The 14,985-nt window shown below is 35.7% G+C and overlaps 1 protein-coding gene across 2 annotated transcripts in view; it reads right to left on the bottom strand.

Annotated features, from left to right (window-relative positions):
- Window positions 1-14,985, bottom strand: part of pard3aa (par-3 family cell polarity regulator alpha, a) — a 689,440-nt gene that overhangs the window by 374,308 nt on the left and 300,147 nt on the right. For both annotated transcript variants that reach the window (XM_051687637.1, XM_051687638.1), the window contains exons 6-7: window positions 8,217-8,317; window positions 6,340-6,423 (exon numbers count right to left, since the gene is read on the bottom strand). In XM_051687637.1, the coding sequence (XP_051543597.1) occupies window positions 6,340-6,423; window positions 8,217-8,317 (185 nt within the window). The remainder of the gene's footprint in view (window positions 1-6,339; window positions 6,424-8,216; window positions 8,318-14,985) is intronic.

The raw sequence follows: 14,985 nt of genomic DNA, 5'->3' as shown, positions 1-14,985 counted from the left end.
TTAAAAGTTAATAACGTTTTAATTATCGACTTGTTTCTTAAATAAACCACTCAATTCGCTTCAGAAGACATTCATTGATCGACTGGAGTCGCATGGATTACTTTTATGCTGCCTAAATGTGACTTTTGGACCGTCAAAGTGCTGGCACCCATTTACTTGCATTATAAGGACCTGACAGAGCTCTATCTTCTTCTAAAGAAAAATCTGCTAAAGACAGACAGTCATACACATCTGGTATGGCATCAGGGTAAGTTAATAATGAGAGATTTAACTTACTTTACTTAATTACTAACATGTGTAATTACTGAGCTACTTCACTTACCTACTTCCTTTACTTAATTACTTTACTTATTTAACTTAATTATTTTACTTACCTACTTATTTTACCAACTTAACTTGCTTTACTTATTTAACTTACTTTAATTGCTTAATTACTTTGCTTACAAACTTCTTTAATAACTTAAATACTTCATTATTTTTCTTACCTACTTACTATTTTTACTTACTTTTTTTTTACATAATTAGCTGTACTTACTTTACATATTGAATTACTTACTTCACCAACTTTACTTTTCTTAAGTAATTTATGCTGATACTGTCCACAACAGCAAATGAATTCAGAGTTGTACACTCTGCAACTTCTTTTCAATGAGTAAGTTTACACTCACACAAGTTTTTTTTGCCCATTACCCCAGTTTCACTCTGCATGTAAACACCTTTACCAGCATTCTGGCCACTTATGCAATGTGTGCATGTCTATTTACATTTTTGATGTCAAAACCAGAGAAAAAGAAGGTTTTCTTGAGTTGTCCGATTTTTTTAATAAGCAGATTTTTTTGATAGTTATAAATTAATGATGTGCATGTAAACACCCTCAATGACTTCAGCATTACCGGAATCGCTTGTCACTTGACTGACGGCTCAGTAGACTTAGCGAGAAGGAGACCACCTGTTCTCATTCACTGCCTTTTATTGAATAACAATGCAATCAGGATCCATTCATGCTGAGCAATAAGACTCCAACTTGCTAGCCGTGAACACTGGTCATGTGGTTATTAGAGTTATGTTTCAGCAAGACTCTTTGTTTATGTAATTTTCCAAAATGTCATCTGCCTCAAGCTGTTGGCAGAGTGAAGACGCTGGTCATTTTAAGAGTTCAATGTCTGGGGTCTTGCTGTCAACTCTGTGCCCTCTATCAAGATGCTAATGAGATATCATTCAACACCTCCCACCAATCACACTAGCAGAGGGGCTAATGAAGTCATCATGGACATGCTGCCGTGGAAGTGTGGTATTATATTCGGGTAGGGATAACTGGCAGTTCTGATTAGTCATAAGGTAGAGTATCAGGAGTGTAACAATTAAGAACACTGAGATTGATACAAAGACATGAAGACGAGGACGACTCTATAAGAAGCAAAGTAACTAGAATGAAAGGATACACACATATGCAATCAATTAAAAATACGAAGAATGGTATTGTTGCTATAGTATAATAATATTCCATAGCTTACAGGTTGACAGTGGTGAATTCTCAGGGCCAGCAAAGCCTTCTCTGTTGGCCTAACATCCCAAATAAATAAATATTTTTCATCCTTTCATTCTCAATCACCTTTTTGCCTATGTATTTTTAATCGTTTTCCACTCCTAATTCATCTACAAACAAATAGAGAAAAACGAAAAGTTTATCCAGTCAGAATTTATTCCTTGATGCTTACAAGCAAAGTGTGACAGCTGTTTCACAAAACGCATGCCCGAAGCAGCACGAGAGTTTGAGCTCCACCCCCTCAGTCCTTCAGAATTTCCACAGAATCCCTCAACAGTGCAAATGAATGGGCAACTAAAGTCAGATTGTCAGATTCATCAGCCTATCAGATTAATTTATTTGTTCTTGGTGGGTGTGATCTTTAGGATATATCCCGGTTGAGGCCTTCTAGCTGGCCTTGAGTGACACAGTCACACATTAAGTGTGTAATTTGAAAGTGAAGAGTGCAATATCGTCATCACTGCCGTTATCGCTATTGAGAAAGAGATCCTTGTGGATTTAAAAACACAAGATGTTCTGCATGACCGTGCGATTGCTTAATTTATTAAACAGGAAAGGAGGACTGATTTTCACTTCAAGAAAATTGGTAAAGTGCTTTTTTGCATTGTTATAGCAACATCAGGAGTTTTCTAAGTGTAAATTAGGCTGCTTGAGCATTCAGTGTCGGAACAAGTTTTGAAAAGTAGTGCTGCGTTCCATTCAACTCAGAAAGTCGGATTTTACAACTTCCTACTAGGAAAAGTGCAGTGGAATGCATCTTGAAGTCAGAATTACAGCTTGTAGGCTCGTGCAGAAATTCAACTCCGATTTCGCCGAGATGCAGGGGCATGATGTCACACAAACATGTCGACACTCAGGGAGATATACAAAGTGATAAACATTCACTTTATTAAGTAATATCGATAAATGAGTTTGTTTCCACATTACAAGATTTTAAAGCTTGTTTAACAAACACCTGCAGAAACAGGTGTATAAAACATTATAATCTCTTCTGATAATCATACACCTGTAGCACAAATGCTAGCGCTGCAGCATGGTTTATCAGTTGTGTTGCTAGGAGACATCTCTAATGAGAGTCAAACCCCTGCTAAGCTAACGGGAGCGGGGAATGGAATGCATTTATGGTCGGAGATATCAAGTAGGAATATCCCATATCCAACTTGAATGGAATGCAGCATAACCGTGTACCCTGACAAAATGAAATTTATTGTAAGCAACATTCAAATTGCAAATATTATTAGCTATATTTTTCCAGGTATTACAGGCCTCCTTGGTAGATTCATATGAAAAATTATGATTTCTGAAAATTTCACAAAACAGTCATGCTGCAGTTAAAATTAGGCTTGCTTGGGCATTAAGTTTCGTTTGAAGTTCTGGCTTTCGTGCGTGGACATGTTTTTAAAATGTCAGTTGGAATTACTAGTTGACTGCCACGTAATGTATGATAGGCATACAGCGTCTTATTCATGGCATGAATCACACTGAAGGCCTAGACTTAAAATTCACAGCACGCGGCTGCAGGTTGGTCATAGTATATTTAAACATGTAAAATTGTTTTGGACACCACAATGAATATGGACAACAGTCACACTCTAGAGATTCTATTTTTAATAAATAATAAATATTCAACCATTCTACTTGTTAAAAAATACTATTTAACAATATATTATAATAAAATATAATACAATAAAGACAACGCAATCTGTCGTTTAACATAAAATAAATTATAATGAATTACAAATTTTAAATAAACTATTTAAACACACACACACACACAAAGGTCTAATTATTTTGTACTTTGGTTGTATTGATGGACAAAAACATCTTTCTATACAAATTTGAAGGTCAGAGTTCACTAAACTGACTAAAATATAAAATCTACACATCAGCTTATATATATATATATATATACATACACACTACCGGTCAAAAGTTTTGAAACACTTACTCATTCTTTATTATTATTATTATTATTATTATTATATATATATATATATATATATATATATATATATATATATATATCTTTCTTTTTTCACATTTTACAATAATAGTAAAGTCATCAAAACTATGGAATGACATAAATGGAACTATGGGAATTATGTTGTGACTAAACAAAATCCAAAATAAATCAAAACTGTGTTATATTTTAGCATCTTCAAAGTAGTCACCCTTTGCCTAGAATTTGCAGACAGCCTGACATCAATTTTATGTGCCAGCATCAATTTAGATGATAAAAGGTCATAAGTATTCATGGCATCAAGCATTCAACAGCTCGCAGAAAATCCATTTATAGTAACAATCCACTAAATCTGACGATGTACAATACTTTCATTTATTTGCACTACTCTTGTATAATTTTATATATATATATATATATATATATATATATATATATATATATATATATATATATATATATATATATATATATTATTTATTTATTTTTTAACAACTGACCTTGGATAAGTGTTGGTCTATTTGTGAATGACCCATGATATGGATGAGCTTTTAGTTAGATTGGGTGGAGCAGCTTAGATTAATTCAGTTGGCCAGTTTGAGGCTTTCTCTACAGCAATAAAGTTACCTAATTTATTCAAAACCATGCCCTGTCTTCCCTTTTCCTTCTGGAGGGGTGCAGGGTGTTTAGCTGGATCCCATTCTGTACATTTTTATGGCCTTATTTAAAGCCATAGCTACTGTTGCATTGCTTTTATTGTTCAGAAACTGGGAAATAAGAGTTATAGAAAATGCCACATGTGGTCAAGAGGAATCCTAATGTTTGAGCACCATATTGTCGATATGTCCTTGAGGAATGATATAAAATTATCTTTAATGGATAGGGCTTGTTGGGGTTTAAAGAGACAGCAAAGATTGAAAGTCAGCTGTTGTGTTGACACATTGAGGAAAACTTGGTGAGAAATGAAGGCTGAAGGATGCAGAGGACACAATTGAGGATTAAGGGTAGATGCTAGTTAAAAACACAATCAAATGAGTAAAAACAGACTGATTATTAGTTTGAATTAGTTTTACAGATATTTACACTTTTCCACTCAATCTGTTATTAGTTCATAAATACTAATAAAATACTAACAGACCACGGTGCATGTTAACAATGGTAAAACAAATGTGTTCACAGGTAAGAAAATTGGGTAAAACTTCATGATAACTTTCATTAATAAATCATTTATAAACATTTTATAATGCTTACAAATCATTAGTTAATGTACATTCAAATAGTTAGAAATATGTGATAATGTGCTTGTTACTGTTTACTAATGAATTTAACTAACATTTACTAATGGTCTGTTAAGCATTAAGTAATCTCAATTCAAATACTTACAAATGTTATTAAGCTTTCATTCATATATGGGTTTGCAATTTTTAACATCTACAAATGTTTTTTTTGTTATGTTATATAATGATTAATAGATAATTTGTTAATGTACATTTGATGTACAAATGATCTATTAATAATTATATAACATTTGTTAAAATCGTTTGTAGATGTTAAAAAGTGCAAAGCCATATAGGAATGAAAGTTTAATAATATTTGTCAGTATTTGAATTGACATTACATAATTATTAACAGATCATTAGTAAATGTTAGTTAAATTCATTAGTAAACAGTACATGTGCATTATCTCATATTTCTAACTATTTGAATAAACATTAACTAATGATATGTTAAGCATTATATAATGTTTGTTAATGATTTATTAATTAAAGTTATTATAAAGTGTTACCGGAAATTGAATGCTTCTGTGCATAAATGTATCATTTTTTTTTTTTTTTATTATTATTCAGCACAATACAACACAGTCCCGTAAAGCAGGCAACACTCCTTCAGTGGTTAGTGACATTTTATTATTATTATTATTATTATTATTATTATTGTGTAAAAACACTTATCCTCTTTTATTTTTGAAAATTTTGTTTATAGTTTCACAATGTCATAATTGTCCAAAGTATGCAGTTATGGAAGGAATTTTTAAAAGTCTCTGTTCTTGGTGGAGGGAAATCCCCTGTTCCAGTGTGCATGAGAAGTGTAAACATAGAAAAATAAATGTGCTTTCAATGTGTTATTAGTGTGGAAATGGCTTAATAATGTGGGCAATATACTGTACACACACACACACACACACACACACACACACACACACACACACACACATATATATATATATATATATATATATATATATATATATATCGTCAATCTCTACACATGAGCTTATAGGGCGCGGTCACATTTACCTTTACACGGCAAAATTCAACAGGCGAAATACAGTCATCTCAATGGGACTCTCAATTTCGCAATGCACTTGGACTGACAAAGAATAATTTTCCTTTTTTATTTTGCGTGGAGTTCAAGTCTGGTGAACTTTGCCACGTTGACCAATAGAAAGTTGCATGTTTGGCAGTGACATTTGTGCAGGTGGTGCTTTGTATACAGCTACATTAATATTCACAATGGACAAGGAAAAATAGTGGCAAGTTTCTTTTTAACTTCACTCAAGCAAAGTGTGACAGAGTATAAAGTGAAGCATTATAAAGAGGCTGTTTGGCATTTCGTTTTTTGCTGGTTTCACACACGTTCAACATCCGCCCACAACTTCTTCGCCCACAAAATTCCGCCGTGCAAGGTAAATGTGACCGTGCTTTTAAAAACAAGACTGCAAGAGGAAATATTTATGTAGGGTAGAAGATTTATATAAATATGGTCTGTGGAATTAGTAGACAGGGGTAAAATTGGTTCAGTGTAAACACTGTGCTTTAGCAGAGACCTTTACCTTCTGTCTCTGGCACTGAAAGGCACAACATGGATTCCTAGCGGCCCACCGCCATTGGAGACCTCAACCAGCCTTAACATTTCACTAGAGACAATGACAAATGAGGGGAATGTAAGGAGAAACAAAACAGTAGAATTAAGCAAAGAAAAGGCAATAAATAAAAAAGTATGGAACTGGACAGTATCACTAGTTGTAAGAATCTGTATGAGTAGCTATGAGCCACTTGGGGTGGAAACTAATGCTAGTTTAGATCCACTCTGGTATGAATCCATCTATAACCCCAGGAGCCATTAAGACATGTGGGTCGATGGAGGACCCAACTAGACACTTCAATTAAGTGATTAAGATCAGATTGAGGCTTGTTCTCTTTTACCAACAGGGAGCAAAGTATACTTGTGCAAAAAACATATGGCAACGATTACATGGAATAAGAGGACAACAAAAACTTAGTTAAAAAACATGACACATGCAATGATGAAGTGTTGCTCTCTGTTAACGTGCACTGTTAGAATAGCAGAGAACAGTAATTATCTCCAGCCAGTTTAAAACTGAGAATAGTTCACCCAAAAATTAGAATTTTGTCATCACCTACTCACCCTCATGTCGCTCAACCCATTTACGATGTTTTGGAACACAAAACGAGGTATATATCAAAATGGCAAGGCTGTAATTTTGCACATAAAACAATCCATAGTGTCAAGTGTGAGCATGCAGAAGCGGGTACTAGATTTGATAACTTTGTGTGATGAGCAGATCACAATTTGGGTACTGGGTGAATTCAGAAAAAGCCATTATTCACTGAAAAGCTTTCTTTGTTATTTATTTTGTAATTCCACATATTCAAATGTGCCCCGTTGCGATTGTTCGTTCAACATCATTGATGCCAAACCTGGTGCGGCCTTTCACGAGGCACATTTGAATGTACGAATGCAAATGAGATTTGAGAGCCACATTGAAAGAGATTATTTCTTTTTAAAGAATAACTACTTAAATTTCGGTCTGTTCCCCACACAGAGCTGCTGTATGGCTTCAGAGGACTCATATAAAATATAGTGCAAAAGTCATATGACTACTTTCATGGTACTTTGTTGGTTTTTCAGAGCTTGAAACCCACTGGTCACCATTGGCTTCTGTTGTATGGGAAAAAATTAGCCTGGACATTTTTCTGGATATCGCCTTTGGTCTTATGTGACTCTTTTAAGTTTTAGGTGAACTATCCCTTTAAGACATTGCTTAAAGGGGTCATGACATGTCTTTTTTTTATTATTTAATATGTTCACTTCTAATAAAAGTAAAGTTTTTTGCACAAAAAACAGTCATATATTTGTAAAACCTGATCATTTTCCACGCTCATTCTGACCCTTTGTCAGAAAAGCTCAGTTTTGGTGCTTCTTCTCCTTCAAAACTTGACAGTAAATGCCCACTGTTATGATTGGCTATCTTCTCTTGACAGACGTGCTCTCTCCTTGACATCTAACTGCTCACCACTACTGGGCAGGGCTACGGAAGTAATAAGGTAACGTTGGCACTGATTTGTTGTTGTGCAGGCAGTCAGAAGCAAATGTTTACCACAGTGTGACATCACAATGTGGAGGAAGTAGAGAACGAGTAGTTTTGCCAGCTTGGTTTAAACAAATGCTCATTTTGCAGTGATAAGAAAGTTTTGAGTTCTGAAACTTACAGTATGTTTATTTATTTATTTTTTATAGTATAATGACTTCTTTCATGTGAAAAAAATCAAGAAAAATTGAATTCCTCTTGTCATGACCCCTTTAAGTACAGAAAAATAGTTATTTTATTGTCTTTTGAAGAATACCCAAGTGAGTTTTACAGAAAGAAAGAAATCCAAAAATAAGGTTCTTCCTATGACAACTTACTCAAGTGAGGCTGATTCTACACAGGAGTCTGCTCTTCCTACCGGTTCTATCCTTCCGTTCTTTCCTCCATCACCTCTTTCCTCCTCCTCCTCCTCTTCTTCCTGTGGAACACCGAAGACAAACACAACATGATAATGGACCTACCTTACATCTTACATAAACCACTTGCTCTTTGGCTTCCCCCGATTCCTTCTCTAATCTAATTCAGTGAAAGATGACCGTAATGGCCACCGTTTTAAATCAGGGTAACTCTGGCCTGGTGCATCTGTGACTACAGAGCGTGCCTTGGAAAAGATGGCAGTAATCGATTACTCATATTCAATCAATCAGCGTGAGGTCAGCCTGGCTCAGGTCTGCTGCTAATCGAATAAGGAAATGGTTGCATATGGAGGCCCATTTGTTTCTTTTTCTTTTATCTAATTTCCATCTCTCTGTCTTTCTATTTCTCTTCCTTTTGACACATCTGATATGTACAGATGTCATTTATGATCCTTCTAAAAATGCACAACAAAAAGGTTTTGTCAAATTGTGGCAAAAAACAGGGTTTGCATGAAACACACTACATGGCTAAAAACTATGTGGACAACTGGACACAATCCAACATTATTTTTTGTTATTAACAATTTTTATTGATTCCAAATAAAAAGCCAAACAGACATAACAGAAAATGTGGAATCAGATTATATGAACTAAAACCCTTCCCCTCAGGCTGCCTAGCCTTCTACATGACATCTCCTCAAATGCCACTACCCTGCCCATCTCTGTGTGCCACTCTTAAAATGAGGGCACTCCAGCTGACTTCCATCCCCTAAAGTTGACCTGTCTGCCGATCATAACACTGTCTAGGACCCAATTTTTTTTTTATGTACTTATCTCCTATATTAATGAACGCCCCATCACCTAAAATACAGAGTCTGGGGCAAAATGAAATCTGAGTGCCCAATACGTTACACATAAAACTCTGAATTCTCAACCAAAATTCTTGGATCTTAACACACCACCAAAAAATATGGGTTGTGTCCCCATCTTCTGATTGGCATCACCAGCAGGTGGGTGTCTTTAAGACCCAGCCTATACAATCTAGTGGAGGTCTAATAGAATTGATGTAAAATCTTAAATTGCATAAGGTGCACCCTTGCATCTCTAGATGTAGACTTGATGTTTTTAAGAATCCTAACCCACACTCCCTCCTCCAATATCAAGTTTAAATCTTTGTCCCATAATCTCTTGAGAGAAGTTGAAGCTCCATCCCCCAGACTCTGAATTAGCAGGGAGTAATACACTGATGCCTCATGACCTTTTCCAAAAGCAGTAATCACCACTCCCAGAGTATCTGCCACTTTAGGCTACTCCCAAAAATAGTACAAATCAGGTGGCACAGCTGTAAATACCTAAAAAATTGAGACCTAGGAATCCCAAAATGTTAAACCATATTTTCAAAGGATCTCATCACTCCACTCTCATATAGGTCACAGCGTATATTAACCTCCCTCACAATCCACTCTGTCCAGCAGAAAAGGGACTTATTAACCCTCAGGGGTCGACGGACGTGCCGGCGCTCCTGCTGGATTTTTTCCTCATAACAGCGGAAACAACTTAAAACACAACTTTTTGGGCATACAGATAAGTGTAAGACATCATTAGAGACTATAAAGGGTCTACTTTTATTTGTGTACACTCACAATAACAACAAACCTTGTGCTTTTGTAAAATATAGAAAATAAACAGGGTGCGCTTTCAGCCGTCTCTGTCACAAAAATGAACTGAAACTCTGCGAAAACGTATCAGACAAACATGAAACATATGTCTAAAGAAAGCTTAAAATGTCTACTTTTAAATAAAACAATTCAAATTTAAAACAAATATTCTCCTGCAATGTAATCTGTATGAAACTAAAGAGATGTTCAGTTTCTCCTGGCTCAGCTAATTATCGCTAATGTGATCACACCCACCAGCAGAGCGCATTATTCATACGGTAATTTGCTGAGGCGATCAATGCAAATGGTAAACACCCCCAGCAATGCCTTAAAAAACATCAAGTTCATCATCAGATCCATTCAATTTCCTACGCGTTTGGAAGATGGCACGCTACATAGGTGAGGAAGCTCCTGGATAGTGACGAAGAGTTCACATTTTCCTCAGAAGAAGAGCGGGACTCTGTTCAATGAACATTTGCATTTTGAAGAGCAACTTGATCCAGCCAAGGATACAATTTCGGATGAGTAAGTCTTTATTTACATTTGTTGACATGCTATTTTATATAAACATGTACATATTTTACTATTTGGATTATTTCCAGACCTGCCAGCCAGTATTCAAAGTACTGAAATTTGAAATATGTCCTAATAGGCAAGTTTTAGTTACATTTTAATGTTGTTTCGGCTAAAGCAGGTATTTAAATTGTATGCTGTATGATATAAATATGATATGTAATATGATATAAAAATAATATGAATGTTTAGATTATATTTTAACTAGTGTTTATGCTGCCTCATTATCATCAACAAAGCTTGTGCTTGCAAATATCTGTTCGGGTGTAAATGTGTAAAATGTGCTGTAAATATGCCCATATTAGAAAATCAGCATATCAGCATACAGCACTGAAGACTGCAGTAATGATAATGAAAATTCAGCTTTGATCAAAGTAATAATTAGCATTTTACAATATATTCAAATAGAAAACAGTTATTTTAAATTGTAAAAATATTTCACAATATCACTGTTTTTGCTGTATTTTGGATCAAATAAATGCAGCCTTGGTGAGCTGAAGAGACTTCTTTTAAGAACATTTAAAAAAATCTTACAGATCTAAAACTTTTAAATGGTAGTTTAGGTCTAAAGTTTTGAAGTAAAGTCTTTATGTAAAGAAAATGTATAGTCATATTACTTCTTTTAACTTAAACTTGATTTTGTGAATAAGCTACAAACAATACATTCAATCATTAAGTCTCCTCACATTCATTCTCTCTCTGGGGAGGGGTCTTTGTCTCCTCAGGTGTGAATCACATCAATATTCATGATCATCCGTGCCTCCTCGAATATGCCTTTCTAACACTAAAAGTGTCTTACAAAAGTTAAATGACTATATTGTTTTGTATGAATGAGTGATCAGGATGGGTTTCACATCATTTTGTAGCAAAAACTCTAGGCTACAAGATCCAGTTCTCAAAGGTCTTGTGAACAAATGTTTAGTATGTGTTATATGGCCTTCTTTCTGTGACTAATTTTTTTTTTCAAAAACCACGCATAAACGTTATTTTCTAAAAGAATACAAACATGTATAAATACAAACATGTACATACATGTTGCTCACATATTATTGTAGCCCAGTTTGTGCTGAATACAGTGTTATCAGACTTTAGCCATTAATATGTTAATATTAAGCAACTGAATAAAGCACAAATGTCAAGGCATGTCAAAACTTCTCTAGAGCCCAAAACACCCTCAGACCCCAGAAGGTTAATACATAACTTTGGTTACAGCCATAAGATCGAAGAAAAATTTAAATAAATGTCAGAATGAAACACTCTGGACACTTCTGTCCATACCACGTGCAAATGCGAGATGACTGGGTGTAAATTAACTTCTCTGGTTAGTTTGATAGAAAGGCTTTGCAATGGCGAAATAGGGGCAAGTTCAACTTCCTGTTCAATACAAAACCAGGGAGGGGCTCTCTCAGGTCTGAGACCGAATGCATAATAATAAAACAAAATCTTGGGTAGGCCTGTCAGAGCCAAAGCTTCGGATTTAGACCAATTAACTCAGTATCCTGAGAACTTTTGTGGAGGCAAGGCATAGATCTAGTAGGGTCAGAGATGAATAATAAAATATTATCTGCTTAAAGCAAAAGCTTAAGCGCCACACCTCGCGCCATCACCCTTGGAAAATCATACTCCTTTCTTATAATGGGGAAAGAGGTCAACCCTGCCAGGTGCCCTTATCCAGAGTAAAATAAACTGAAATTAATCCATTTGTTTGTACCACCACTATGGGGTGTCTATAAAGTAATTAATCCATCCAATAAAAGTATTTCCGAACCCGTACATTTCCAAAATCTTAAAAAGATAATCCCATTCTACCATATCAAATGCCTTTTCGGCATCAAGTGAGATGGCAGCGACCAGAGTCTGATCATTTGCCACTCACCACATGATGAAATGCCTAATGTTATCAGAAAAGCTATGGCCCCAAATAAACCCCACCTGATCTATTTGTATAAGAGATGTCATAACTTTACTTAATCGGATAGCCAACATTTTTGACAATATTTTAACGTCTAGCTGGATCAGAGAAATTGGATGGTAACTCTTACACTCGCTTGGATCTTTGTCCTTTTTAAGAATCAGACTGATTCAGGCTTGTGTCATGGTTTCCATTCTTTAATTATTCCATATAAACTTCTAGCAAAAGTTGAGCCAGTTCTGTAGAATAAGATCTAAAAAATTCAGTGGCAAAGCCATCTGACCCCGGAGCCTTGCCTGTACGCAAGGCCTTAATTACCTCGTCAAGCTCCTCCAAGGTTATCTCAGAATCAAGAGAACTTTTTTGCTCAGTTGTCAGTTTAGGAAGATCTAATGGTTCCACAAAGTTATAAATATCCTCATAAGTAGACAAAGACAAGGAACTATAGAAATCAAGACATAATTCTTTAAAAGTATTATTAATATCAGAGGTAAATATTTCACCATCAGCAGATTTCACTGAGGGAATGAAAGAAAAAGACTCTCTCTCTGTTTTATATATCTAGCCAGAGGTTTCCCTGCTTTGTCCCCCGACTCAAAGTATGACTGTCTTGTCCTGAATAGCCAAAACTCCACCTTCCGTGACAAAAAGTATTATATCTGTATTTCAATCAGGTAAATTCCCTAAGGCCATTAGACAACATTCGGTGCTTCAGCTCTACTTCTGCACTTTTAATTTTCCCTTCCAATTCCATGAGTTCTTGTGCTTTGGATTTTTTGGTGAGTGAGGCATACTGTATGATCCGACCCTTAAGAACCGCCTTAAGTGCCTCCGAAGTCATGCCCACAGAGGATACTGAGGACCAGTTGGTCTCCATATAGACATTGATTTCAGCCTTTAGCATTTGTTGGAATTCAGGATTTTGCAAAAGGGATACAGCACCAACTATATGATTTATTTTTCTCCATATGTGGCAACACCTCTAAACACACCAGGGCATGATCTGAGACAAAAATGTTTCCAACTGAGCAATTAACAACAAATGAAATCTCTATTCTAGAGTAAATCTTATGGACTGATGAAAAAAAAATTATAGTCCCTACAAAATGGGTTCAAAAGTCTCCAAATATCTGTAAGACCAAGATTTTTACACATCCTGTGAAGCGTCAATATTGCTCTAGGGGGCTGGCACACTTTTGCTTCACTATGATCAAGGACTAAGTCCATCAAAAGATTAAAGTCTCCTCCCAATATTATATCATGAGGGTTGCCAGCAGCTTGCAACATCCCTTCAAGATCTATAAAAAAAAGCCCTGATCATCAACGAAGGTGCATAAATATTAGCCAAAATAAGACTTTGTCCCTGAATTTCAGCTAAAACAATAATGACTCTTCCTAATTTATCTTTACTCTGATACTTGAATTGTAGATGTTTACTTATCAGCGTAATGACTCCCCTGCCTTACTCGAGCCAGCACTACAAATAAATGCCCACCCCATATCTTTCCAATTTTTTTTTAGCTTCCTGCAAAGAAAGATGTGTTTCTTGAAGAAACACTATATCATATTTATTATGCTTAAGAAGAGAAATAACCTTCCTTCTTTTTATGGGGTGCCCCAACCCATTCACAGTCCACGTGGAGAGAGACAATCCACTCATAATAACATTTGACATTTAAGAAAAAATAGATTGTGTCAAAAACAAGATTAAAAATATACCACATTCCAATATTTGTGCAACAATCACAACTCGAACATCCCCCAGAACCAAACAAACAGTAAAAAAGAAAAACATGCGCATTAACTCCGTGCACGAAAGTGCCAACTGGCGTCCATCCCTCCATACTCAAACAATCCATGTACGCCTGCGAGAACCCCTGAGAACTTTGCTGTCGGATTGCTCAAGTCTGGTGTTTCTATACAAATTTTGTGAGACAGAATTACACAGCAAAAGATAATCTATAAAACAAACTCCAGCCAGTAGACAGAGTAAGCACAAAGAGCATGTAGCTTCATCCATAAAACTGTCCTGAATGTGGGACGCTCTACAAAATAAACTACAGCTGCTAGGTGGAACCAGAACAAAAAGTGCGCACAGAATCCTAAAACAGCCAAGCGAATGTTCGGTGAGCCGGTCCACTCGGTTGCAACATGAGTGCAACAAATGACTTAATCACTTCAATGTCTTCCAAGAAATACTCCACAAAACAAACTCCAGCCAATAGGAGGAATAAGTACAAAGAGTGTGTAGATTCATCCATAAAGCTGTCTTGAAGGTGTGTTACTCCACAAAATAAACTCCAGCCACTAGGCGGAACCAGCAAAAAAAAAAAAATATAAAATAATAATAATAATAATAATAATACAAATAAAAAGGTGCTCAGTTTCCTCGAACAGTCAAGTGAATGTTCAGTGAGCCTGTCCACTGTGACTGTGCAATGTGAGTACCACAAGATGATTTACTCCATTGACTTTATTAAGGACATCGCTTGCTGTGGGCATGTGAATGCTTTACGGCCATCCTTAGCATCTATTCTCAATTTGGCCAGGAATATCAGTGCAAAAGTGACCTTCCGTTGATGTAAAT

The sequence above is a fragment of the Myxocyprinus asiaticus genome, chromosome 44 (genome assembly GCF_019703515.2).
Source record: "Myxocyprinus asiaticus isolate MX2 ecotype Aquarium Trade chromosome 44, UBuf_Myxa_2, whole genome shotgun sequence".
NCBI lineage: Eukaryota > Metazoa > Chordata > Actinopteri > Cypriniformes > Catostomidae > Myxocyprinus > Myxocyprinus asiaticus.
This window is presented reverse-complemented; position numbering and strand designations above follow the sequence as displayed.